Source organism: Hemiscyllium ocellatum, chromosome 16, assembly GCF_020745735.1.
Source record: "Hemiscyllium ocellatum isolate sHemOce1 chromosome 16, sHemOce1.pat.X.cur, whole genome shotgun sequence".
NCBI classification, from domain to species: domain Eukaryota; kingdom Metazoa; phylum Chordata; class Chondrichthyes; order Orectolobiformes; family Hemiscylliidae; genus Hemiscyllium; species Hemiscyllium ocellatum.
In genome coordinates this window covers 11,055,424-11,082,849 of record NC_083416.1, presented here as the reverse complement: position 1 = coordinate 11,082,849, position 27,426 = coordinate 11,055,424, and the positions used below count along the sequence as shown (strand labels likewise).

Sequence of the window (27,426 nt, the reverse complement as noted above, 5' to 3'; positions counted from 1 at the left end):
TTTTGAAATGAAACATTTACTGGAGCATAGCAATTCAATGTTAAATTATAGGCGCCAAAACAGTGAACCAAAGCTGAAGCTTACCAACTTTTTTAAAAAAATGCTCAAACACTAATTCAGATCTTTCCTTTTTACCAGAGAGCTGGAGTTTCAAGTAATTGGAAACTTTCTGCAAATAGTGTGTTTACTGCCTCTACTTTGTTGGTGTAATACTCTAGAAAAGTTCAATGTGCTGTTCCAGTGACAGCTATCATTGCACAAAACTGATTAGTAAGACATTCTCTCCCCGAATGAAAAGTTGATTCACATGTCTTTGAGAAACCTGCTGATAATCCACCCTGGGTAAGGATTTCTTTTTCCATTTCTGTTTTCCTCCTGTCAGTGTCCTGAGCTTCAAGCTTGGTTGTTTGGTGTCTCCCTTTGATCGGTCAAGGTCTCCTCCTTCACTCTGTGCAGAGGGGTTTAAAGTATCTGAGGATACCTGTGTAAGTCCACAAGTCAGATTTTTGCTGTCATCCTGTTCAGCATTAGTACCCTGAAACCTTTTGGGTAAATAGCCTGTTTGTTCTGTCGATGTGGCACCTGGCTCCTCATCTGCAGATCTTTCTTGTAGTTTCAGCCGATTAAAAAGCTGAATTAGAAAACAAATTTAGTTAACACAATATAATCTATGTAGTGCCCAAAGATAATATAAATCAAACTGAATTCTCAGCTAAATATAATGCAGGTTTAACATGTAAAACCCCATTAATATCCATTAAACACTCTTGGGCAAGGTACAGCATAGTTTAAATACAGATCTGTGGCCCCTCTATGCTGTTTTATAAAATAATTCAGTATGAGGTAGGCACATGTTAAACATAAAAAGTATCAGCACACACCTTACCGAATCGCAGCTAAGAATACATATTTAAATGCTAAAGTGTGAGAAACATTGGCAACAGTTAAAACTTCTATTTCACTGCTTTTCTCACTAAAGTATACGTGACAATAAAAATCATCAACTGAGCTGCAATAGCGACGTTTTTCTCTCCCCAGATGCTGTCAGAGCTACTGAGTATTTTCAGTGTATTGAATCAGCACCACTATCATCTTTCATATTTATTTAACCTTCCTTTAAATATTATCCTTGGAAAGAGAGGGAGGGAGATCATGCAGGGTTCCCACTGCTGAATGTAGAGTCATACAGCATGGAAATAGACCCTCCAGTTCAACCGGTCCGTGCTGACCATAATCCCAAACTAAACTATCCCTCCAAGCCTTTCCTATTCATGTACTTATCCAAATGTCTTTTAAACGTTGTAACTGCAGTTCTCCCACCTGCAGAGTGAATGCAGGACAGCAGTCAGGCTGAAGCCACTATGTAATGTGGCACAGGAGGCAGCAGCTTTGGGTTGGGAGAAGGGAGAAAGTTGAGCAAAATGATTGCAAAGTATTTGTCGTCGAAAAAATAATCATATCAAGCTCTCGACTTACTCTGCCAACGGTTAATACTGGTTCACTGTAAAAGGCTTTCCCAAGGATAGGTTTCCTGAAGGTCTCATCCACATCCACGAGTGCCTGAATAATGGTGGCAGACAAGACAAATTAACAATGCTTGAGTGCTGCATCTCACATTTGCTGAAATCCTAGAAGCTGTGAAATTACTCATTCTTTCATGATGGCATTAGAACAAGGAATATACAAACTACAACCCTACTCAGGAAGACTCAAGGGGCAACACTGCTGCTGCCTCACAGCACCAGGAACTCAGGTTCAATTGCAGCCTTGGGCATCTCTAGAGTTTACATGTTCTCCCCGTGTCTGCATGGTTTTCGTCTGGATGCTCGGACTCCTCTCTCAATTTAAGGATGAGTAGGTTAGGTAGAATGACCATACTAATGTTGCCCATGGTGTCCAGGGATATGCAGATTAGGAGGTTTAGCAGGAGAAACGTCGATTCTCCTGCCCCTTGGATGCTGCTTGACCTGCTGCACTTTTCCAGCAACACATTTTTCAGCTCTGATCTCCAGCACCTGCAGTCCTCACTTTTTCCATGGTACATGCAGGGTTACAGGATTGGGGGGGGCAGCAGATCTTAGTTGGATGCTCTTTGGAGGGCTGATGCAGACTGAATGGGCCCTTTCCACGCTAGGGATGTTATGATTCTGACTACAGCATCTGATGAAGGTAAAACATAACTTAAAATGACATTCAAAAGGAAGGCCAGTTAGCCATCTATGTCATTACTCCCAAAGTTCCTCACAGCATCTCAGAGTCTATTCCATGTTAAACAATTTTAGTGCAAAGCAGCACAACACCTTCAGTTCCAAATCTGTCTATCACTGAACCAAAGCTCTGTCCCCTGTTCTACCTGCAGTTCATTTACTCATGAGTTTCTAAATTTATGCATTGATCAGGTAACCTCATTTCACTGAGGGAAAGCCCAGGTTGGTGCAGAATGAAGTGATATGCCTTGAAATTCTCCTCTAGGGCTTGTGACTCACTGACTTTAAACAGGTCAACACTCAAAGTGTGGTCTTAAATATTTGTGTATTCCTAATCACAATATTTAATACCTCCTGCTGGAAGGTGCAAGTACACAACATAAACTGGGCTCATAAAATAGCCTGACAACTCCCACCGCTGCAAAATGGCATTTTTAGATAGGGAGTAAACTGGGAAAAGAAATACTATAGCTTTGACTCATCTTTGTATGAGGTGCAGAGCAAAGAAGAAGCATTCATTACCATGTTCCAGAACTTGTCGAAGGTCACCAAAAATCCTGAACAGACGCCCCGCAGTCCTTTGAAAGTCCGAATGTGGACATTGACCTTTATCCTGTCCTGAACGCAACGATACAATTCACCCAGTGGGCTGCCTTCATGTACTGAGAACAAAATAAACCATTTCCAGTTAATAATACATTAAAGAGTGCACAACAGCTAGTTAAAAAATTTAAACAACTGCATTATTGCTTGTTGCCACTGGAGGTCATCAAAGCTGCACTGTACAGCAAGAATATCTCCCCGCAATCTCCCCACCCCTTGCAGAACTCAAATTCAATATCAGTTCTAACTAGATGGACTTTGCATGTCTTGCCTTCAATCTAAAGTTACAGTCTCTTTGGAGGATTGGTGAGCACCTGAGAGTTCCTTAGGCAACAAGCCTATTTACAATTGTTTTTTGATAATTAAGTGGCAAGTTGATAATACAATCATCAATAACTATAAAAATGGCGCCAGTTGTTATTTGAACATAGTGCAAGGTCCCAGATTGCATTATTTGTGTGGAAACATTGCTCAGGATCTAAGTGTACATTATAAAAAAACACGGCGGCACGGTGGCACAGTGGTTAGCACTGCTGCCTCACAGCGCCAGGGACCTGGGTTCAATTCCCACCTCAGGCGACTGACTGTGTGGAGTTTGCACGTTCTCCCCGTGTCTGCGTGGGTTTCCTCCGGGTGCTCCGGTTTCCTCCCACAGTCCAAAGATGTGCGGGTCAGGTGAATTGGCCATGCTAAATTGCCCGTAGTGTTAGGTAAGGGGTATGGGTGGGTTGCGCTTCGGCGGGTCGGTGTGGACTTGTTGGGCCGAAGGGCCTGTTTCCACACTGTAAGTAATCTAATCTAATCTAAACAACTGGTTACACTCAAGGGTTAAACTGTTTGTAAATGAAAGGATTTGATAGATCTATTTTGCATCAGAAATAAAACTAATAAGTGTAAGATTATTGAAATCTTGCAGATTTAAGGAAGCTGCGAGGAAAGAACAAATATTTACAAGGAATATTCACAGTAGGTCCCAAGATAGTTCACAATTGATAATGCCCTTTTGGAAGGGCAGTGACTGCTTTGTTGGAATATATGGCAGTCTAATTATGCACAAAATTCCACAAAATGTAATGAAATAAAACACCAGATCAACTGCTTTTAGCAATGTGATAAAGGAATGTTTGTCAGGTGACGAATAGCAATCGTCTGTCTTTAGGAAAAAAAGCACCCTGGCATTTTTTTTTACGTCCAAGCGATTCAGCAGGCAGGATCTCTAATAAAACAAAGGTCACCTCTTACTTAAATAAAAAATTACTGTCAAACTATAGTGAATTATCAGCCTTGATTATGTACAACCTTTGACTCAGGGACAACTATGGCGGGACACAATGACAGAAGTGTGCCATTACCTACAAATTTAATGGCCTTGGTTTTAAACTTCCAATTTACAAAGAGGTTCTTCAAAGAAAATTAGCAACTGGAATAAACAGTTAGAAAAACTATTAAAACAAGCATTCTCTCTCACTACCTCTCTCTCTCTCTCTCTCTCTCTCTCTCTCTCTCTCTCTCTCGCCCTGCTACATGCATACCTCTGGTTGAGCAATAACGAAGCAGCCCTGAAAGCGGTCATGGAGGTGTCCATGGCCCACACCATACTGCGCTCCTGGCAGGAGGAGGCGAGCTGCTCCTACAGGGAAACAAAGAGCAAAAGTCAGGGCTCGAGTTGAACACACAGTCACTGAAACTTTCACAACACAAACACCCACTAACTCTCAACACTGTTTCAGACTCTAGCGAGCAGGGATAAAGCACCTTCAGTCTAAGTTAATTGCATTTTTACCTCAGTAAACCCTTCTCTAAAGGTTACGAGTTACAAGTTCTCCCAGTCTGCTATTCTTCATCCCCAGTATCTTACCTGAGTTTTATTACTGATGTGCAGAGACAGCGAGCGCCAAGTTTGGGAACTGAGTCTAATGCAGTCCTCACCCAATTTCCATGTAAACAATTTGTCTCTCCACAAGCTAATGCATATTGGTTGAAAATATAAGTACTGAGACTCTCATCAGGTTCAGGCTACAGTCAGTATCTTTGAGAGTAACCAGTAACAATCACCTGTTAAGTGACTCAGTGGCACCACGTGGAGGGCAGAGACCCACAAAACACTAAGGAAAAGCTATCAATGTCTTCGTGCACTTCCAGTGAAAGGTGTGTAAAGGGACAATGGACTCAAGTGAATTTGTAAGGCTCAGAGTGTAGTCTACTCATTGAGCAAGCAATTAAGATTGTATCTGAGCTTTATTCTGCCTCTGGAAATAGCAGTGTTACATCAATGAGAGTGGAGTGGGGACACAGCGCAGTATTATAGTATCATTGAATCCCTACAATGCAGAAACAGGCCATTCGGCCCAACAAGTCCACACTGACTCTCCAAAGAGCATTCCAACCAGACTCACCCCTCTACCTTACCCCTGTAACCCTGCATTTCCCATGGCTAATCCACTGAACCTACACAACCCTAGTGTGAGTCATACACAGTGCCCACTACAAAGCCTTTATACGAGGCTGATAATTCCTACAGCTGACTAGGCAACAATCTGTTCAATAAACCTTGTGAATTCAACATTATATTATGGAATTTAATTCTACAGATATTCAATTGTTAGCGCAGAGCTTGAATGGTGTTAAAAGAGCTAGACGTTTTTCTCAGCCTTTCATCTCAGGCTAAGCCATAGGAATACCATCTGTTGCAAACACAATCATGGACGTGTCAGAAATATGCAAAGAGCGGGAGGTTACTTGTCATTCCTTCGAATAACCAATCAGCATTCGATGGCAATGCCTCCACCAATAATCACGATCCACCTGTCAACCAATCAGCACCCTCTGCTCAGGCTGCACATACAGAGGAACCTCGATTATCTAAAAGACACGGGTGGCCAGTATTTCGCTCGGTTAATCCAATTCCGGATAATCGAATGCTGAATAACATAGTTTAGACAAGCATCGAGACCTTGCAATCTTGCCGGATAATCAAGGTTCCGCTGCATGTTAGTTTTCCTCACAAATTGTTTCGACAAGTGTGAGACGAAAGCTTCAGCAAAATGTTTTCTTTTTTCTAGCAATATACAAACATTACGACTGGAAGCAACACTGGACAAGACAAATTCCAGAGTAAAATCTGGCTTGTTAGAATACAAGGTATATTGTTTCCAATTTGGTTAGCATGGTGGTCAGTCATTAACTATGTGCACCCAATGCTGTCACTGTACTTTTAACAGTATTTATATAAAAAAAGGGAAAAAAATTAAAGCTATAAAACAATTTGATAGACCTTACTATAAACAGCAAATGAAATGAGCCATCTTCCCTGTAATATCCTTTATACACAACCAAAGTGAAGTATCAATCCTTTCATCACTTTAATATTTCTTATTGAACTGACAAGATTGCAATGGTTGTGTCTCGTTGGCTTCCTGCACGTCCACCAGATGTGATTCTTTCCATTTCTATCTCTTCCTGAGGCACACAGACAGGTTATTAATCTGATTGCCTACATTGAGATTGCAAAAACATCTTAAAATTTCATTCCACAGACTAAAATGTTACCCTTGTACTGGAATGGTTCTTCTGAACTCACCCTGCTTTTGGTCCTGGCCAACTGTCTTTTGTATTAGGTCATAAAAGTTCCACTTAGCAAACAACCCAGCAATTATTTCCACTGGCAACTTGCAACATCTAGAGTATGTCACAAGCTTTTTTTTCATGTCTTTATTCACTGAACCAAATTACTTTCTGACCCGTAGAAAAACTCAGAACCTAAAAAGACTGAAAACCAAAACTTAATTTACATCATTCTTCTTCAGAATCCGAGATCCCAAAAGTTATAAGACTTTATTACAAACTTTCATCACACAGCCCCTCCACCAAAACAAAACAAAAACATTTTTATTTTCCATGAAAATTTCCTTTGATTGCTAAGTGTATTTCATGTTGTTATTAAGCAGAAGGATTTTTATAACAATCATATACTATACAAGTTCATTTCATTCATGACATTAATTGTTTTTCATATTTGTTCTTGACAAAGCTTCAGCTATGATACTGTAATTTCTGTGATAGGAATTGTTTTCAAATTATATATTTGTAGCATTAACCTACAATGAAAGTCTCAGATTTTATTGTGGAAATGCTGCAGGAAGGTTAATGGTCTGTGATCTCGATAAATACGTTTCTGCAGAGTTGTTCAGTATTATATTGTGATGCTAGCTGATGGTAATAGTGATCAAGTCAGATCTCAGAATAAATGTGACTTGACAGACTGCATTTTGTTTTTCTTATTTAACACAGTGGCTCAGTGGTTAGCACTGCTGCCTCATAGCACCAGAGACCCAGGTTCAATTCCCGCATTGGGTGACTGACTGTGTGGAGTTTGCACATTCTCCCTGTGTCTATGTGGGTATCCTCCGGGTGCTCTGGTTTCCTCCCATAATCCAAAGATGTGCAGGCCAGGTGAATTAGCCATGCTAAATTGCCCGTAGTGTTAGGTGCGTTAGTCACGGGTAAATTTAGGGTAGGAGAATGCGTCTGGATGGGTTACTCTTCGGAGGGTCAGTGTGAACTTGTTGGGCTGAAGGGCCTGTTTCCATACTGCAAGGAATCTAATCTAATTTAAACATGGCTGTACTTTACTGAAACATAAGCGCACAAGTCTATGGCTTTCATTTTATCAATAAACTGATGTTTATTGCACAAAAAAAGTTAAATAAACCAAACCAGGCTAAATCTGAGAGTTTGAAGTAGTTTAAAAACACGCAGCAAAAAAAAATCCCATCCACTCCCCAAAGCCATCACTCTGCAGTTAATCAAACTCCAAAGAAACTCCTGCCCATAACTGCTTCTTGACAGGTTTGGTCCTTTGAGTTGCAAAGCCTTTTCCTTGAATACTCACACAACTAAAATCCTAAGACTTTCTCAATTTTGAATAACAAATGCAAAGTTCTAAACAAACATTCCAGAAGTTTAATATTAAATTCTTTCCCCAAGGTAACTTAATCCCTTAACTGTCCTGAATAATCCCCTTTCTGGCAGAAATTATACCTGTATCTGACTTGAATGGAACTTCTTCCTTGAATTGAACTTAAAAGCTGTTGACATTTTTATTTGCTTTAAAATTTGATCAGTGGCTCTACAACTAATACTTTCATGTTTTTTTCTCTTCTGTTGTAAATGCCAACATAAACAAACTTCCATTAACTCTCCCGGAAGTTCTGAAGTCGCCTGCTCTCTTGCACTTATTGGTTTCAAACTATGTTAGCAGAAGGACTAACCTAATTAATTTTAACTGCTTCACTAAAGTAGGCCAAACACTCATATACCACAAGATTAAAATCCAAACTCCTAAACACAATTTTTACATATTCTACTGTCCATCGCAAGGGGATGTATTAACCATAAAATAATAATCTTCGAGTCAAAACAGCAGTTAGCCAAACTGAGATCGCATTTACCATCAACCGTTATAATACTGCTTAGTTATTGCAGCTGTAGGTAACCTGTTGTGATGATGTCAAAACTGGATAGATTAAATCAGTTCTGTATTGATTATCACAATGTCAACATGGCAACAAAGACATTTTTAAGTAATTTCATGATTGGAGAATTATAGAGAGGATTGGGCAAGCACAGTTTGTAACAAAAATGGACTCATTAAAATTATATTGGCAAGTTCCATTGACTGACACATCTAAAACAATTTCAGCTTTTGTAACACTGGATAGACTTTATCATTGCAAAGTTATTTTTCACTTTTGCAATGAAAAACGCGCCAGCGGTTTTTCAGTTCTTAACCAACAAGATCATTGAAGGATAATGTAATAATATTAAATATATCTTCAATTTGGATGCATTCATCTAAACCTGTGAAGAACCTTTGAACCACTTAATGGGCAGTTGCAGAGGTCCAATTTGGTCATAACTCTGATTTAAAGTGAATTTGACAAGGCACAATTCATTTGGCCACACTGTAGACAGTAGCACCGAGGGGTAATTCGAATCACAATGCCCTACATTAACAGCATGTATAGCCAAATACGTATCTGCTGACCTAGTTATGCAACTCGGTGTATAAGTCTGTAACAGCTTTTGTAAGTCACCAATAGTTTCTCCAAGATTTTTTAAGGATCTCAAACTGCACTTCCTACAGCTATTATGATGGTTCCTAATTCAAATTCACAAAAATAATATGTTATAAACTTTCACATCAAACAAATATACCAGAGTCTTCCTGCCCTCCTTAGGATTTAAGGCTGCTTGTCTGCATGCATTTAGCTTTCATTCTGTAGTATCAGCTACATTCATGATTATTAATAACCACTTGTATTTATATAGTGCCATTCACATGATTAAAATGAAAAATGTTTCATAGAGGCATTATATAACAAATTGTGGCAGTTGAAACACAAGTAGATTCAGAATAGATAGCCCAAAAGCTATCAGGCATGTCATAAAAGAGGAAAATACAGCAGAAAGGAAAAAAGGTTAGGTAAACTATTCCAGGGTTTGGAGTCTAGGCAACTGAAGCCATAGCCACCAATGTCAAAGCAATTACAATCAAGAAGTCAGAACTACAGGAGTACAGATATCTCAGAGTTGTGGGGCTGGAGAAAATTAAATCAATTTGTTTTACTCATTCGTGGGATGTGAGCGTCACTGGCTGGCCAGCATTTATTGCCTATAGCTACTGACCCTTGTGTAGGTGCTGGTGAGCTACCTTCTTGAAATGCTGCAGTCCCTATGCTGTAGATAGACCCACAATCCTTAGGGTGGATTTTGAAGGAACACTGATATGTTTCCATGTGAGGATAATGAGTGGTCTGGAGGGGAACTTGCAGTTGGTCGCGTTTCCTTCTAGATGGAAGAGGTCACGTGTTTGGAAGGTGCTGAAGAAGGATCTCTGGTGAATTTCTGCATCGCATCTTGTAGCCAGTACACACTGCTGTTAATGAGCGCCAGTGGTAGAAGGAGTGGACGTTTGCAGATGTGGTGTTAATCAAATGGGCTGTTTTGATCTGGATGTGTCAAGCTTCTTGACAGTTGTTGGAGCTGCACTCATCCAGGCAAGTGGGGAGTATTCCATCACACTTCTGATTTTTGCCTTGTAAATGGTGGACAGGCTTTAGGGAGTCAACAGATAAGTTACTTGCTATACATTTTCTAGCCTCTGACCTGCTCTTGTAACCACAGTATTCAGGAGCCAATACTCAATTGTGTTGAACATGGTGAAATCATCAGCGAACATCCTCACTTCTGACCTAATGATGAACAGAAGGTCATTGGTAAAGCAGTTGAAGATGATTGGGCCTAGAATACTATCCTGAGAAACTCCTGCAGAAATGTCCTGGAGCTGAGATAATTGACCTCAAACAATCACAGCCATCTTCCTATGTGTCAGATATAACTCCAGCTAGCAGAGAGTTTGCCTCCGATACCCATTCAAACGCAGATTGATATCAAGGGCTGTCATGCCCCCATCACCTCTGGAACTCAGCTGTTTTGTCTATGTTTGAACTAAGGCTGTAATGAGGTCAGGAGCTGCGTAGCCCTGGCAGAGCCCAAACTAGGCATCACTGAGCAGGTTATCACTGAGCAGGGACTGCTTGGGTAGGAATGCTGATGACAGCTCCCATCATTTTACTGATGATAGAGAGTATACTGATGGCATGGTAACTGACCAGGTTGGATTTGTCTTGCTTTTTGTTAACAAAACATACCGTGACAATTTTCCACATTGTCGGGTAGATGCCAGTGATGTAACTGTACTGGAACAGCTTGGCTACGGGAGCAGCAAGTCTTCAGTACTACGCTAGAATGTTGTCAGGACTCATTGCCTTTGAAATATCCAGTGCCTCCAACCATTTCTTGATATCATATGAGGTGAATCGAATTGGCTGAAGACTGGTATCTGTGATGCTGGGGACCACTGGAGGTGGCTGGGATGGATCATCTCCATTTGGCACTTCTGGCTAAAGACTGCGGAGAATGCTTCAGCCTTATCTTTTGCACTGATGTGTTGGGCTCTTCCATCACCGAGAACCGCAGCCATTTGTGGAGTCTCCTCCCCCAGTAAGTTGTTTAATTCTACCACAATTCACGATCAGATGCGGGCAGGTCTGCAGAGCTGAGATCACTTAGCTCAATCACTTGTTGCTTTGGAGGGGTGAGACCGTATGAGATCTAAAACAAAATTTAAGTTGTGGTATTGCTGCACTAGGAACTAATGCAGGTAAGTGAGTTCAGAACAAATAGATGCACAGGATTTGGTACCTGAGTTTTGGATAATCTCAAATTTACAGAGTACAAAATATGGGACACCAGCCAGAAGTACAATAGAATGGTTAAGTCTGAAGATTTCAGCAACAGGCAGTTGGAAACAGGCAATGTTATGGAGGTAGAAACAGGTATCCTGCACGGTGGCGCAGTGTTTAGCACTGTTGCCTCACAGCACTAGAGACCCGGGTTCAATTCCCGACTTAGGCGACTGCCAGTGTGGAGTCTGCACATTCTCCCCGAGTCTGCGTGGGTTTTCTCCAGGTGCTCCGGTTTCTTCCCACAGTCCAAAGATGTGCAGGTCAGGTGAATTGGCCATGCTAAATTTCCTGTAGTGTTAGGTAAAAAGGGTAAATGTAGGGGAATGGTGGGTTGCGTTTCGGCGGGTCGGTGTGGACTTGTTGGGCCGAAGGGCCTGTTTCCACACTGTAAGTAATCTAATCTAATCTTATTTACAGTGTAGGTACCCGCTCAGGTACATTAATTAAATTGCAGTCTGGTTTAGCCTCAGCTAGTTGCTGAAGAGAATGGTCAAATCAGTGGCAAGAATCAAAGACAATAAGTATGAGAGATTCATTTATGACACAGGGGAAGCATCAGGTATTGAACTGCCTCCTCCTGCTTCTGTGTTCCTAAGCCAACTGGCACATCATATCCACGCCATCAATAAAGTATACGTTCAGTCTAATCCCATTTTCTAGATTTTAGTGCTGTCACCTTCAAGGTCCAAGTATTTTTTTAAACTGTGATGAAGGTTTCTACCTTTGCCTTATTTTCAGGCAGTGAATTTAGGCATCCCTCACTGCCTGATCGTCCATCCCTACCAACAGCCCCAGAAACCAATCTGCTCTGTGCCCTACCCAATATGATTGTATTCTCCCTGTAATGTGGTGACCAGAACACTATGCAGTATTCCAGCTGTGGCCCAAGTAGTTTTTTTTTTAACACAGTTCCAGGATTACTTCCCTGCTCTCATATTTTGTGTCTCTGCAAATAAAGCAAAGTATCCCCTATCTATCAATCACCTCCGCATCTCCCTTTCACACTCTCCTCCTTTAGGACACTGCTTAAAACCTACTAACCTTGAGAGATCTGTGGACATGTACCCAACGATCCTTACTGTTCCTCTCCACTTCTCAGACCACCTACAATAGTCCCTGTTTTTTGCACTAAGCCCATAGCCTTGAATGTTATGACAAATAGTTACACGGCCATCATTAGGCTCATAATTCTAGGTTTTAATACCTCTACTCAATCTTTCCTTGGTCTTTCTTCCTGAAAGAGAACAATTTCCAATTTTACTAATCTCTCCTAGCACTGGGGATACACAACTTCACAACACGTAATAATCAGAAACTCCTAATCAATCAAGGTGCACACAGGCTTCTGCTTTCAAGCCAACTATGTTTTCGAGCCAACTTCTGGTGCAAGCCAAACTCAATATTTTCACTGGCCTTAAACATTTGCAATCGACCTAAACCCACCATATCTGATCAGGAAACCAAACTACAGAAAGAAATATGGATTGTTTATTTCAAGAATATTAATCAAACTGCACATACTAAATCCAGTGCTAAATGAAAATGCTTGTCATTTGCAAGTGGATACTTTTAATCCTCTTAGTATCTCTATACAGGTACATAATGATAAAATATCGGAGTTTATGGTGGTGAGATAAAGCTGGGTATTGTTACGAGGAAGGTGAACACCAACAATGCCTTTTCAGTAGGCTGTAGAGAAGCAGATGAGAAAAAGGAGGGATCCAAAGATAGATCCCTAGGAGTCAGAGGTAACTGCACATGAATGGGAATAAAATCCGTCAATAGCAATTCTCTGGCTATGATGAGGCAGACAAGAACAGAACCAAGCCAGCGCAGTCACAGCCAACTGGCAGCTAATGAAGACACAATAGAGCATGGTGTAGCTAACTGCAGAAGGGTCCAGAAGGCTGAAGGTGGATTGGTCATCTTTACCATAATTAAAGAGGATGTAACCTTTTGATAGCAACTATTTTGGTACTTATCAAAGCTCCACTCTGAATGACAACTTTATTTTTATTTACTTGATAACATTAAGATTCACATCTAATTATAGGCTCAGATCTTTTTCCTCAGACATAAGTACCACACTAATATAAAATAGCATTATCACAGCCCAAGGCATCCTAGTCAATACATTGCTCTTGTAGGTGTAAATCTTATATCTAAATGCACTTCCCGCCAAGATTCTCTACTCTAAGCTCATATGTCTATGTTTATGATGGAAACAGCTTGTAAACATGCCACACTGTGAAACATCCTGCCCTAGTGGAAGCATTGTGGTTTATAAAATCATGAGAGGCACAGAGAAGATGAACAGTCAAGGTCTTTTCCCCAGAGTAGAGGAGTCCAAAATGAGAGGGCATAGGTTAAAGGTGAGAGAGGAAAGATTTAAGAGAAAGCTGAGGGGCAATCGTTTTTTTAACAAGGGGTAGCATGTAAATGGAACGAACTGCCGCAGAAAGTAGCAGAGGGGAGTACAATTACAACATTTAAAAGACGTTTGGATAAGTATATGAATAGGAAAGGGTTAGAAGGATATGGGCCAAATGCAGGCCCACTTCGGTTACAGGGCCACCTCGGTTACAGGGCCACCTCGATTATCCAAGCAACATGGGAGGGGAGTGTTTTTTTCAGATAATCGAATGTTCAGATAATCAATTGATTGGATAACACAGTTTGCCCAAGCATCATGACCCTGAGATCCTGTTTGAATAATCTGAAATTTGAATAACCAAGGTTTTACTGTAGTTTGGTTTAAGAAACCTGGTCAGTATGGATGAGGTGGACTGATGGGTCTATTTCCATGCTGCATGTCTCTACTGTAAAAAGGCTCCAATTATAGCATGACATTGACAAAGTAGTGCCCAACCAGTACCATTCCACTGACACTCTCATTCCACTGGCTGAACTGGTCCTCACCCTTAACAACTTCTCCCTCGAATCCTCCCACTTCCTCCAAACCAAAGGGCTAGCCATGGGCACCCGCATGGGCCTCAGCTATGCCTGCCTCTTTGGGGTATGTGGAACAGTCCATCTTCCACACCTATGCCGGCACCAACCCCATCTGTTCCTCTGCTACATCGGTGCTACCTCGTGCTCCCACGAGGAGGTTGAACAGTTCATCAACTTCACTAACACCTTTCACCCCGACCTCAAATTCACCTGTACCATCTCGGACACCTGCCTCCCCTTCCTGGACCTCTCCACCCCCATCTCCGGTGACCAACTCCCACAGCTACCTCGACTACCTCCTCCCACCCTATCTCCTGTAAAAATGCCATCCCTTAAATCACAATTACTCCACCTCCACCACCTCTGTTCCCAGGATGACCAATTCCACCGTAGAAAATATCAGATGGCCTCCTCCTTCCAAGATCGCATTTTCCCTTCCCACATGGTCAACAATGCCCTGCAGTGCATCTCCTCCACTTGTCGCACCACTGCCCCTGAACCCCATCCCTCCCAATGCAACAAGGACAGAATCCCCAGACCTCACCTTCCACCTTGCCAACCTCCGCATATATCACATCATCCTCCGCCACTTCCACCGCCTAAAAGCAGACCCCATTACCTGAAATATTTTTCCCTCCCCACCCCTATTAGTGTTCCGGAGAGACTATTCCCTCTGCGACTCCCTCGTCAAATCTATGTTCCCCTCCAGCCCACATCTCACTCCCGACACCTTCTCCTGCCACCACAGGAAGAGCAAAACCTGTGCCCACACCACTCCCCTCACCTTCATTTAAGACCTGAAAGGATCCTTCCAATTAGATGGAAATTTACCTGTACCATCACCAATGTCATCTACTGTATCCATTGCACCTAATATGATCTCCTCTACAGATAGGAGCAACAGGACACCTAATTGCAGATCATTTCACAGAATTTCTCTGGGACACCCACACCAACCAACCCCGCCGCCCCGTGGATGAATACTTCAATTCCCTCTCCCAATCCGTCAAGGACATGCAGGTCCTGGGCCTCCTCCATCGCCAAACCATTACCACCCGAAGCCTGGAGGAATAATGCCTCATATTCTGCCTTGGGACCTGCAACCACACAGGATCAATGTGGATTTCAACAGTTTCCTCATTTTCCCTTCCCTCACATTCTCAGTCCCAAGCTTCCAAATTGGCACCATCCTCCTGACCTGTCCATCACCTTTCCCACCTATCCACTCCACACTCCTCTCCAACCTATCACCTTCTCCCTCACCTCCATCTATCTATTGTACTTTCAGCTGCCTTCCCCCCAACCTCAACCCCCACCCATTTATCTCCTAGCCCCCAGCTCACAAACCTCATTCCTGATGAAGGACTTAGGCCCGAAACGTCGATTCTTCTGCTCCTCGGATGCTGCCTGACCTGCTGTGTTTTTCCAGGACCACATTCTCTAACTTGACAAAGCTAGGCTGATTATACACATGGACATTTGAGTTTACCGTGGAAATGTCAAATAAGGATAGAATTCTAGCCTTAAAACAGAAAGCAAATTATTTTATTTACCCTGACCTCAAACCTCAGATCACTTCATAAGGATCTTTTTGCAACATATAAGCAATTAATTGGGAGTACAGTCATCATTTTTATACATTTGAACTCAGCAAAATGTAACGTGATGAATAACTGGTTAGTCTGCCTTTTCACTATTTTGATGTGGAATTCATGAATGCGACCACAAGGGTACATTCAATCTGAACCATCCAAAAAACAAAACGAGCGTTGGATTAATATTTTTTGAAAAACTGAGCATCCCACAATGTCATCAGTAGGGCACCAACTGAATCACTCTACTGAAGTAGACGGCAACACATTGCTGGAACAGACAACGTCAATACCACAATAAAGCTTACGGCCAAGAAACAGGTTAACAGACTCAAAAGGTGACAATAAGTCCGGGTTTTAAGAGCTTTTCAAAATGGAGAGGAAAAGCTGAGAGGTGAAACGGTAAAGGCTAGAACTCCAACATAAGGCTAAAGTTATGAATATGCTGTCAATGAGTGATGCATGAAGAAATGAGGAGACACAAAAGATCAAAGTCAAGACGACACAAGAATGCAGCAGACAATGATATTGGAGTTTGCAGAGATAGGGCGAGGCAAGGACATGAACCCTCTCTTGCTCCAAAAGGAGTTTATATCATCTATGATGCAATTGAGGATTTGTTCACAGGGAGTATATTTAATGGTTATAATTATTATATGGTTCTTCACTTGCCAAGCACAATAATTAGGAGTTCATAGTACATTGGGATATAATTGAAATTCTATCATAATCCAGTCCCACACTCTGTCTGTGCAGCACTTAGGATTACATAAAATGTAGACCACAGAATCAGGCCACTTGCTCAAAATTGATCTATACCAGAGCTTTTGCCTGACATAAGCTCCCTCCCTCCTTATTTCACCTAACCCACACTTACCTAAAGGTGGCCTACTTACAGGTTCCATTTGGTTAAAGGCTGTTTCTCTCCTGTATTTGTTTCTAAGACCAAACCTTACACAGTACTCCAGATGTGTCCAATGCTCCATACGAGGTCAACAAAACATTATTACTTTTGTATTCCATTCTTATTTCAATAAGGGATTTGGATTCTATTTGCCTTCCTATCCCTTGCTGCACCTGAATACTAACCCTTTTTTTTTCTCATGACCAGGAATTCCAAATCCCCATCTACATCCGGACTCTGCGATCTCTCTTATTTTAAACAATATGCAGCTTTTTTATCCTTCCTGTCAGAGTGGACATGATCAATTTTTTCCCCCATATTTTCCACTTGCCAAATTGGTATGCACTAACCTTTGTAAATCCCTTTACAGACTTTATATCCTCTTCACAACTTACCTTTTAAACCTATCTTTATGTCATCAGCAAATTTAGTAAGCATAAAGTCACCAATAATAACTTGTAAATAGCTGAGGGCCCAACACTGATTCCTGTGGCATATCATTCACATCGAGCCAACCTGAAACTAGCAATCCATGCTCACTCTCTATCCTTATTAGCCAAGCAATCCTCAATCCACGCTAATAGGTTGTTTCTTACACCATGAGTGCTTATTTTTTCAGAGTATCCTTTGATGTGGCACTTTGTCAGATACCTTCTGGAAACTGAAGTATGACAATACAAGTATGATGAAAAACAACGTTATTGAAGCTTTTTATTTCAGTGGGCACATATATTCTGCTTGGTAGAAACAATACCCAAAGTCTGGAGATTATAAGGCAGTCAAGCACTATGCTTGTTTAACTCAAGTAAATAGGTGGTGACCATTCTCTGACTCATTTCTTAGGGAAATGCCTTGACCAATCAGGGACAACCTACTGGTTTAAGAGTAAACAAAGCCTGGCTGTTAACTTCAACCAGTATTGGGGAGACAGGACTTGAGTTACTTGCTGCAAAGTTCCTAGTCCCTGAGCTGTTTCTTGTAGCAACAGTATTTGTACATCTAGTCAATTGCAGTTCAATTTCTTCACTGCTCTCCAGTGTGATTGTTGTTCCAGGGTCTATAAAACAGTCCAGAAATGATTTTATTTTAATCTGAAACACACAAAACAAAAACTTAGCAGGTCTGGCAACACCTGTGGTGGGGAAAATAGTGTTAATGTTCCAAGTCCAGTGACCCTACTTCAGAACCGTTCTGAAGGGGGATCACTGGACTCAAAACGTTAATTCCATTTTCTCTCCACAGATGCCATGAGACCTGCTGAACTTCTCTAGCAATTTCTATTTTTGTGTGTTTCATATTTCAACATTCACAGTTCTTTGTTTTATTATAGCTTTTTTTTTTCCATTTACTATTTCTCATCTTTACCCAAACTGATTCTACCCCTCCACTCCAGAACTAAACTAAACTCTCTCTGTCCAATGTAATGGTGCCATTCTTAATTACCAAAGCTCCACATCCTGAACGACATCTACCCCCAATGTTTTTATTCCTAGCTTCCTAATGCCATGCACCTAGAATATTCAGGTCTTAATCTTCATCATTACAGATACATAGTTACAAAATGACAATCAGATCAAATACATTTCTGTCCATTTTAAACTTCAATTCATGCCTTGCTATGAATTGGAAATCTTTACCTGCATGACTTTGAACCCCTCCAAATTACAAGGATGTTGCCAAGGTTGGAGTTACAGGGAGAGGCTGAATAGGCTGGGGATGTTTTCCCTGGAGCATCAGAGGCTGAAAGGTGACTTTATAGAAGTTTATAAAAGCATGAGGGGTATGGATAGGGTAAATAGACAAGGGCTGTTCCCTGGGGCAGGAGTGGTCCAGAACTGGAAGACATAGGTTTAGAGTAAGAGGGGAAAGATAAAAAAGGGACCTAAGGGGCAACTTTTTCACACAGGGTGTAGTGTGTGTACGGAATGAGCTGCCAGAGGAAGTGGTGGAGGCTGGTACAATTACAGCATTTAAAAGACATCTGTATGGATATATGAATAGGAAGGGTTTAGACAGATATGGGCCAATTACTGCAAATGGGACTCGATTAATTTAGGATATCTGGTTGGTATGGACAAGTTGGACGGAAAAGTCTGTTTCCGTGCTGTACACCTTGATAGTTTTAAATAGTTTCTAAAAATACAACCTGGGGAAAGTAGGGCTGCAGATGCTGGAGAGTCAGAGTTAAAGAGTGTGACACTGGAAAAACACAGCAGGTCAGTAGCAGGAGAGTCAACATTTCGCAAATAAGCCCTTTTTCCTGAGGAAGCCCGAAATGTTGACTCGCCTGCTCCTCGGATGCTGCCTGACCTGCTGTGCTTTTCCAGTGCCACACTTTTCAACTCTAAAAGCACACCCAGCCTGTTGAATTTTCATAACAGATATATCCAGTACCATCTGTGTCAATCCAATTTTTAATGTCTTCCCCGGTGCCTCAACACAAATATCATGTGTAGTCAATATTCCACACAGGTTTAACGTAACTTCATGGTCTGAGGAAGGGTCACCGGACCCGAAACATTAACTCTGATTTCTCTGCACAAATGCTGCCACACCTACTAAACTTTTCCAGCAACTTCAGTCTTTGACGTAACTTTGCTTCTCAGTCTTATCCTTGAAACGAGTCAGTTTTGGATGATTAAATGGTTTTGTTAGCTTCTGCTCTTGCTCTTAATGTTATGGAGGTGCCGGTGTTGGACTGGGGTGGACAAAGTTAAAAATCACACAACACCAGGTTACAGTCTAACATTGTTGTTGTTGTGTTGCCAGAGTCTTACCAGACCAGAGGGACTGCACTGCCATGAGAGACAGAAGCGACTGGTGGTGATTTAACCTAAGGGTCATCAGAGCTCAGGCGAGGGAAGAGGTTGAGGGTTTGCAGAGGAACCTCGATTATCTGAATTTTGGATTATCCGAACAAGATCACAAGGTCCCAGTCTTGGCTAAACTGTTATCCAGTATTCGATTATCCGAACACAATACTCCCCGCACACGTCATTCGGATAATCGAAGTTCCTCTGTATGCGGAAGTGCAAGCTTTTGGAGCGCTGCTCCTTCCTCCGTACTTCCAAATAAAGCTGCTGAACTATACACAGAGGGTGGTGTGTGTGTGGAATGAGCTGCCAGAGGAAGTGGTGGAGGCCGGTACAATTACAGCATTTAAAAAGCATCTGGATGGGGACATGAATAGGAGGGTTTAGAGGGATATGGGTCAAGTGCTGGCAAAAAGAGACTAGATTAGGGTTAGGATATCTGGGCGGCACGGATGAGTTGGAGGGAAGGGTCTGTTTCCGTGCTGTACATCTCTATGAATCTATAACCTGGGTGTCTGGTTTTTAGCTGAAAATGTGTTGCTGGAAAAGCGCAGCAGGTCAGGCAGCATCCAAGGAGCAGGAGATTCAATGTTTCAGGCATGAGCCCTTCTTCAGGTCTCCTGCTCCTTGGATGCTGCCTGACCTGCTGTGCTTTTCCAGCAACACATTTTCAGCTCTGATCTCCAGCATCTGCAGACCTCACCTTCTCCTTGTCTGGTTTTAAACATTGCTCTTAATTTGGGATCCTTTGCCCGGTCTGGGCTCATTTCCCAACTTGATTCCTTCATCCCACCCTCGAGTGGGATCCTTATAAATCCAAATGTGCACACACACATACACACACACAGACGGCCCAGCGGCCCCTCTCCATCCCCGGGCTCGGTTACTCACGGGACATCCGGGTCAGCACATTCTTCGGGGCCCGCTCCCTCCTGAGGGGCCTGGGCCTCTCCTCGCTGCCCTGCTCGGCCACCATCAGCTTCTTGAGGCGCTCGATCCTGTCGGGGTCCGGGGGAGGCCTGGCGGCGGTGCGGCGGCGCCCGCGAGCCCGGGCCTGGGCCTGGGCCGGGTCCCCGGGCTCACGTTCCCGCGGCCGCCGCCTCAGGAAGCTCTGGTACTCGGCGATGTTGTTGAAGGTGCGCACGTTGGGGAAAGGCAGCGGCGGCGGCGGGCTGCTGTACAGCGCCAGGTACGGGTCGAAACGCGGCGAGCTGACATTCAGCCGCCCGTCCCCGTCTTCGTCCGGGTCGGGCTCCGAGCTCCCGGTCCCGGCCTCCGCCATGTCCCAGCGCTTCCCCACCGCCAGCTGCGGAGATAGGGCACTTTCACCAGCCGCCATCTTTGGCTCCGCTCGCGCTCGGCATTGTGGGACGGAAACGGAACGCTGGAGAGTGGCAACATCATCGAGCCAAAGAGATGTGCAGCAGGGGAACGGAGCTTTCGGTTCAACTCGCCCTTGCCGACCGGACATCCCAGACTAATCTGGCCCCTCTTGCCAGCACTTGGCCCACATCTAATCTAATCTATCCCTCCAAACCCTGCCTATTCGTGTACCCATCCTGATGCCTTTCAAATGTCGTAATTGTACCAGACTCCACCGCTTCCTCTGGCAGCTCATTCCGTCCACTCTGTGTGAAAAGTTACCCCTTAGGTCCCTTTGAACTCATTCCCCACCCTGAACCTACGCCCTCTAGTCATGGACACCCCAACCCAAGAAAAAGACCTGTCTATTTACCCTATCCATACCCCTCATGATTTTGTAAACCTCTGGGAAAATAGCCCCAGCCTATTCAGCCTAGTGTCTATGAAGCATTTAGGTGTTCTTCAGAGTCACACACTGGATTCAAAATGTTAAATCTCTTCCCCTCTCCACAGATGATGATGAGTTTCTCCAGCACCTTCTATGTTTTTGCTTTCTGCACTTTCTACTGATTTCCAGCATCTGCAGTGATTAGATTAGATTAGACTTACAGTGTGGAAACAGGCCCTTCGGCCCAACAAGTCCACACCGACCCGCCGAAGCGCAACCCACCCATACCCCTACCCCTACCCCTACATTTACCCCTTACCTAACACTACGGGCAATTTAGCTTGGCCAATTCACCTGACCCGCACATCTTTGTGACTGTGGGAGGAAACCGGAGCACCCGGAGGAAACCCACGCAGACACGGGGAGAACGTGCAAACTCCACACAGTCAGTTGCCTGAGTCGGGAATTGAACCCGGGTCTACACAGTGTTTTGCTTTTATTACCTGGACTCAAAATGTTAACTGTGTTCCCCTCTCCACAGATGCTGCCAGATCTGGTGAGTTTCTCCAGCACTTTTTGTTTTGATTTTTAGACTTCCAGAATCCACAATATGTTGCTTTTTTTCTGAGCATTGTATGACCCCCTCCACCTCAACTCAGGATTTTTTTTTTCTGACAGGAAGGCAATAGCCTTGATGTATTATTACTGGACTGTTAATCCGGATAACGGTCTGAGGACTCAGGTTCAAATCCTACATCAGCAAATTTGAATTTAATAAAAATCTGGAATTAAGAATCTAATGATGACCATGAATTCATTATTGATTATTGGAAAAACCCATCTGTTTCACTCATGTGCTTTAGGGAAGCAAACCACTATCCTTACCTGGGCTGGCCTACATGTGACTCCAGACTGAGAGCAATGTGATTGACTCTCAACTGTCCTCTGGGCCATTAGGGACAGTCAATAAATGCTGCCTAGCCTGTGATAACGTCAACCCATGAATGAATAAAAAAAAGACACCACCTTGAGGAAGTACCAAAGTGTCTACATTTTCCAAAACAATAACAAATGGGCTGTTGCCATTACCAGGAAGCGTAGCTGCCAATCTGTACAAAGAACCATGTTGGAGGTTGGGGTAGTAACCGTTCATTGACTTCGTCTGATTTTTCAAATAGGGTCACATTGACCCAAGAAAGTAGATGGCACCTCAGTTTTGGGTCTGTTCAGAACATAGCATCCCGGACTCAATCTAGGTTGATATTCTAGTGTAAAGTGCTCAAATTCTGAAGTAGGTCTTAAATCTATCACCTCTTGCCACAAAATCAATAATGTACCAACAGAACCAATGCCACTACTTTGATTTTATTTTGAATTTACATAACACCCCTTGTTCAAAACCCATCAAAACTCCTCATAGTTATGTAATTAGAGTAACTATTTTGCTGTAGCCAATTTGCACATAGGAAGATGTCCTTGTAGACTGGTAACAACAGACAAATTAGAAGAAACTCTCCAATCCATTCAAAATAAATTATAAAAGCTACATCTGTTTTAAGCATTATTATAATCCACCTTTCCCTGCCCCAACAGCTATTCATTCACAAATAGAAAGACATGTTTACTTTGAAAAAGGTGTCCAGTTACTCACATAAAAACAAATGCTGTAAAGACTCAATACATCTAGAGGTTTCTGTTGAGGGGAAAGCAGAGTTAACTAGAGTTTGGTCTGAATTCTGAAGAAGTCATTTGGGCTTGGAGCATTAAAGAGGACCTACCAACATCTGTGATAGGTAGATTGAAGAGCACAATGTGAATGAAGTTCTTCACACATGTTGGGTCCTTCACTTCCTGCTGCAGATCCAGTTGAGCAGCAATGTTCTTTAGGACTTGGCCAATTGTGATGCTATTGATGTACTCTTGGTAATGAACATTGAAATCTCCCACCCATAGTGTCCTCAAAATAATATTGAACATGGAAGAGTATTTGCTCTTCAGCCAAACAGTAGTGTGATAAATTATCAGGATGTTTCCTTTCCATATTTAACTTGATACCATTAAACATCATGGGCCCTGGAGTCAGCATTGATGATGTCCAGGGCAACTCCTAATTGTATAGCACTGTCCCATCACAGCTGATAGAATACTACATTCCCAGGATTGGTGGTGTTTGGGATCTAGTCATGGAATTATACCTTACAGATAATGGCCACCTGTTGCTTGACTAGCATGTGGGAGAGCTCACCCTGTTTCAGCCCATGCTTCCAGATCTTAGAGTCATAGAGATGTACAGCACAGAAACAGACCCTTTGGTCCAACCCATCCATGCCTACCAGATATCCCAACCCAATCTAGTCCCATCTGTCAGCACCCGGCCCACATCCCTCCAAACCCTTCCTATTCATATACCCATCCAGATGCCTCTGAAATGTTGCAATTGTATTACTCTCTACCACTTCCTCAGGCAGCTCATTTCATACACGTACCACCCACTGTGTGAAAAAGTTGCCCTGTAGGTCTCTTTTATATTTTTCCCCTCTCACCCTAAACCTATGCCTTCTAGTTCTGGTCTCCCGATCCCAGGGAAAAGACTTTGCTTATTTACCCTATCCATGCCCCTCATAATTTTGTAAACCTCAATAAGGTCACCTCTCAGCCTCTGACGCTCAAAGGAAAACAGCCCCAGCCTGTTCAGCCTCTCCCTATAGCTCAAATCCTCCGATCCTGGCTTTAGAAGGAGAACATTGCAGGATTGACAGAGCTGAGCTTACAATTGTTGTTTTGGTGCCTAGAGTTTTGCAGGAGGTCTGCTTGAGTAATTCCCTTCTTTAGACTTTATAGTGGCTTGATACAACTGAGAGTTTTGGTGGGCCATTTCAGAGGTTAGTTAAGAATCAATCACTTGTTGTGGGTCAGAAGTCACATGCAAGTCAGACCAGGAAAAGCAAGATCTCCTGCAGAAGAATGTCCCTCATGAATTGAGGCCTTTTTGGGGGAAGATTATCTAGTTAGAGCGATATTCCTTCAGATATTGAATAGATTCAGTCACCTTGTTGTGGCATCTGAGATTAAGACCAATGCCAATAATATGTGCAACTCTCCTGTTAATAATATGTTGCCTTTCACTCCTTCAGGCTGAAACCTTGTCCAGCATGTACTTTAGTGTGATATCTGACAGTGGGACAACTAACAACTGGTTGAAGGGGGGCAGTAACTGGACATGGAGCAATGTGGCATATTCTAGCCTGTCATGCCTTACGCCTGTGAATTTTTCTGAACCAAGTTCAGGTTTCTTTTGCCAGTCCTTGTGGAAACGAGGGTTCACAATCATTCCATTAGACTTGGGGCCCGACTGTTTATTAAAGGGCTGAAAGCCTCCTGGAGAATGTTGGCTGCTTTAGTTCATAAGAAAGGAGACCCTTCTGCAGAAGAAATTAAAGTGATAACTCCGCTAACTGGACCAGTTGAGCCAATCAAAAATATATAAATATATACAAAAACTGAAGGCCTAAGTGATCTCAGAAAATAAGAATTTCAAAGCTTCTGTAAGCCCAAGACTTGTGCCAATGCCTATTTATGTGGAATCTGCACTGAGACCAAAGAAAACAGCAGAACAGGGCATTGAGAAGAAAATCTAAAATATAAAATATATGGAACTGTTCAATAAATAACTTGTCTATTTGAAATGAAAGAAAAACTGCTTCCCATAAGGACATTAGTGAACCAGATGGGATTTTATGATATTCAATAATTGTTATATGATTGTCAATATACTTGGTTTTAATTCCAAATTTTTATTGAATCTATATGTTACTTTCTACTACAGAGGAATTTGAACCCACATGCCCAGATCATGAACCTTGGGTTATGGATTGCTAGTCCAGTGATATTACCAATTATCTCATTGAAACTTACAAAATTATTACAAAACAGAAATAGACAATGTTTCCCTGACTGGGGAGTCTAAAAATCATGGGGCAGAATATGAAGAAAAGGGATTTAAGGCAGAGATGAGCAGAAATTTATTTGATCAGAAGATGGTGAATATTTGAAATTCTCTACCACAGCTTAGGATTGGAACCGTAAAAGTTTGTGAAATTCAATTTTTATGAAAAGAAATCAGGCACGTGAATTGAGGTCTAAGCCTTAACACAATTCTTGACTTTTCCTTCTCAACTAGTCTATGTTGAACTCAAATTCAAGGTGACATAAAACCGCATGATAAAAGGGAGTTAAGAAATAGGACTGAGAAAGGGAAGCCAGTAGATGCAGTCTATTTGAAGTTCCAAGACTAGGAATACCGCAGTGAGTGACTCACCTCCTAACTCCCCCACAACCTGTCCATCGTCTAGAAGGCTCAAGTCAGCAGCGAGATAGAATACTCCCCACTTGTCTGCAATACAAATCAACAATCATGACACCATACAGGACAAAGCAGCCCACTTGATTGGCACCACATCCACAAGCATTGACTCAGTCCATCACAGACGCTCAGTAGTGTTATAAGTGAATTCTGTCTAGGTATTCTAAATCTCCGGAGAATAGTCCCTGACACTCGGCTAACTACTCTACACTAGGGCTATGGTTCAGATCAACCGGGTTCTGCCTCCACACTCTGCTGACCGCGGACTGTCCTTTAACCCTTGACTTCAAGGGAGACTGTCCACAAGGTCCCGTCCTAGGAGGCGAACTCCAAGCTGACAGCACCAGCCCTCATCCCCTCCGGCTACCGCTTTTCCCGTGGCAAATCAAAATGCTGCGAGACACACAAATGAGAACGGATGTTTATTTCAAACTTGCAAGTTTGGGCGGCTTCCAAAAAAAAAGGAGCTTCGGAAGAATCGCGCCGGAAGATTTTACAGCGCTAATATTTATACATTATTTTTACAGGTAAAAACATTAATGACAATTCCATTGGTTAAAACATTTCACGCTTTTCTCTGCCAATTCTTTGATTAAATATTATTTTACAATTCCATTGGTTAAAACATTTCTCGCTTCTCTATCCCAGGCCTTGGTTATCTGTATGTTTCTAATATTTTAAGAGCTTCTATTGTATTATTGCCAAGGTTACCTAGCTTCATAGCAGCCTAGTTTTAATTAACAGCTTACGTCAGTTTCATTCAAGGTTACAAACCGCCATGTTTTTGACATAACAGTTTCTCCCTGTTTCCAGGCTAACTTACATTCAGTCTCACAGTTCGCCCTTACTTATTAACCCTTAGTTAAACTGCAGAAATTACATCACCCATATCAGTAGCAGTATGGACAATCTACTAGATGCACTGCAGAAGTTCAAGGATGCTTAGAGAGCATGTTCAAAACCAATGAGCACTGCCAGCTAGAAAGACCAGGCCAGCAGATAGATGGGAACACCACCACCTAGAAGTTCCCCTCTGATCCACTCACCATTGTATTTGGAAATACAAATCAGTTTCTTCACTGGGTCAAAATCCCTGGAATTCCCTCCCTAACAGCATTGTGCATCAACCTACATCATGTGGACAGTAGCAGTTCAGGTTAGCAGCTCATCACCACCTTCTGAGGGCAATGAGGGACAGGCAATAAATGTTGGGCAGCCAGCGAAACCTTTGTCCCATGAGTTGAGTTTTAAAAATAATTGCTTAGTGAACTAGCTTTAAGTGACATATAACAAAGATATCTAGGTTCCCTTAGCAAGAGACTGAAAAGTATTGACTTTCACTCAAAAAAAAACTCTGCATTTGAATTCTTCCTACCAGTGAAAAAGCTCACATTCATCTCATATGCTCTTGCCCACTAACTCAGCCCATCTAAAGGGTCCTTAAATTTTTTGATTCCTTTTCTCAATTCACATACCCACTAGTATTGTATCATCTGCAAACACTGCATTTGAACCCCACATTTAAGCCACTGATTAAAAGAAAAGCTGTTGCCCAAGCACTGATTCCTGCCATACCTCACTGGTCACAGCCTGCTAACTTGAGGATGACTTATTTATTCTGAGTTTTTGTTTTCTGCATGCTAACTAATCTTCAGTCCAAGTAAGTATATAACCCTAATTCTCAGCATTTTAATTTTGTTTATAACTTTCTGTGTGGAACATTATCAAAAGCATTCTGAAAGTCTATATACTCCATATCCTCTAGCTCACAATACACACAAGCCAATGGTGTTAAGGCAATATACTCTATTAGCATGGATAGAGGAGGATTCAACTAACAAACAAGAGAGAGAGAAAGGATAAAAAGAAACATTTTCAGATTGGTGAACTGTAACTGTAAACCAGGATTCAATAATGAGATCTCTAATACTTT

General features: G+C 42.3%; 1 protein-coding gene across 1 annotated transcript; it reads right to left on the bottom strand.

Annotated features, from left to right (window-relative positions):
- lsm11 (LSM11, U7 small nuclear RNA associated) lies at positions 1–20,714 on the bottom strand. The gene is made up of 4 exons (XM_060836713.1): positions 20,272–20,714; positions 2,730–2,869; positions 1,477–1,560; positions 1–631 (listed from the first exon to the last, which is right to left on the bottom strand). Exons 1-4 carry the CDS (start codon positions 20,660–20,662, stop codon positions 251–253), a joined length of 996 nt encoding a protein of 331 aa, XP_060692696.1. The 5' UTR covers positions 20,663–20,714; the 3' UTR covers positions 1–250.
- Positions 20,715–27,426: the final 6,712 nt, after the last annotated feature.

Coding starts and splice junctions, on each gene's coding strand:
- lsm11 (XM_060836713.1), bottom strand. CDS start 20,662: ATGGCGGAGGCCGGGACCGGGAGCTCGGAGCCCGACCCGGACGAAGAC. Junction 1,561..2,729: donor TCGACAAGTTCTGGAACATG/GTAATGAATGCT, acceptor ACCATTATTCAG/GCACTCGTGGATGTGGATGA. Junction 632..1,476: donor CAGTATTAACCGTTGGCAGA/GTAAGTCGAGAG, acceptor TTTCTAATTCAG/CTTTTTAATCGGCTGAAACT.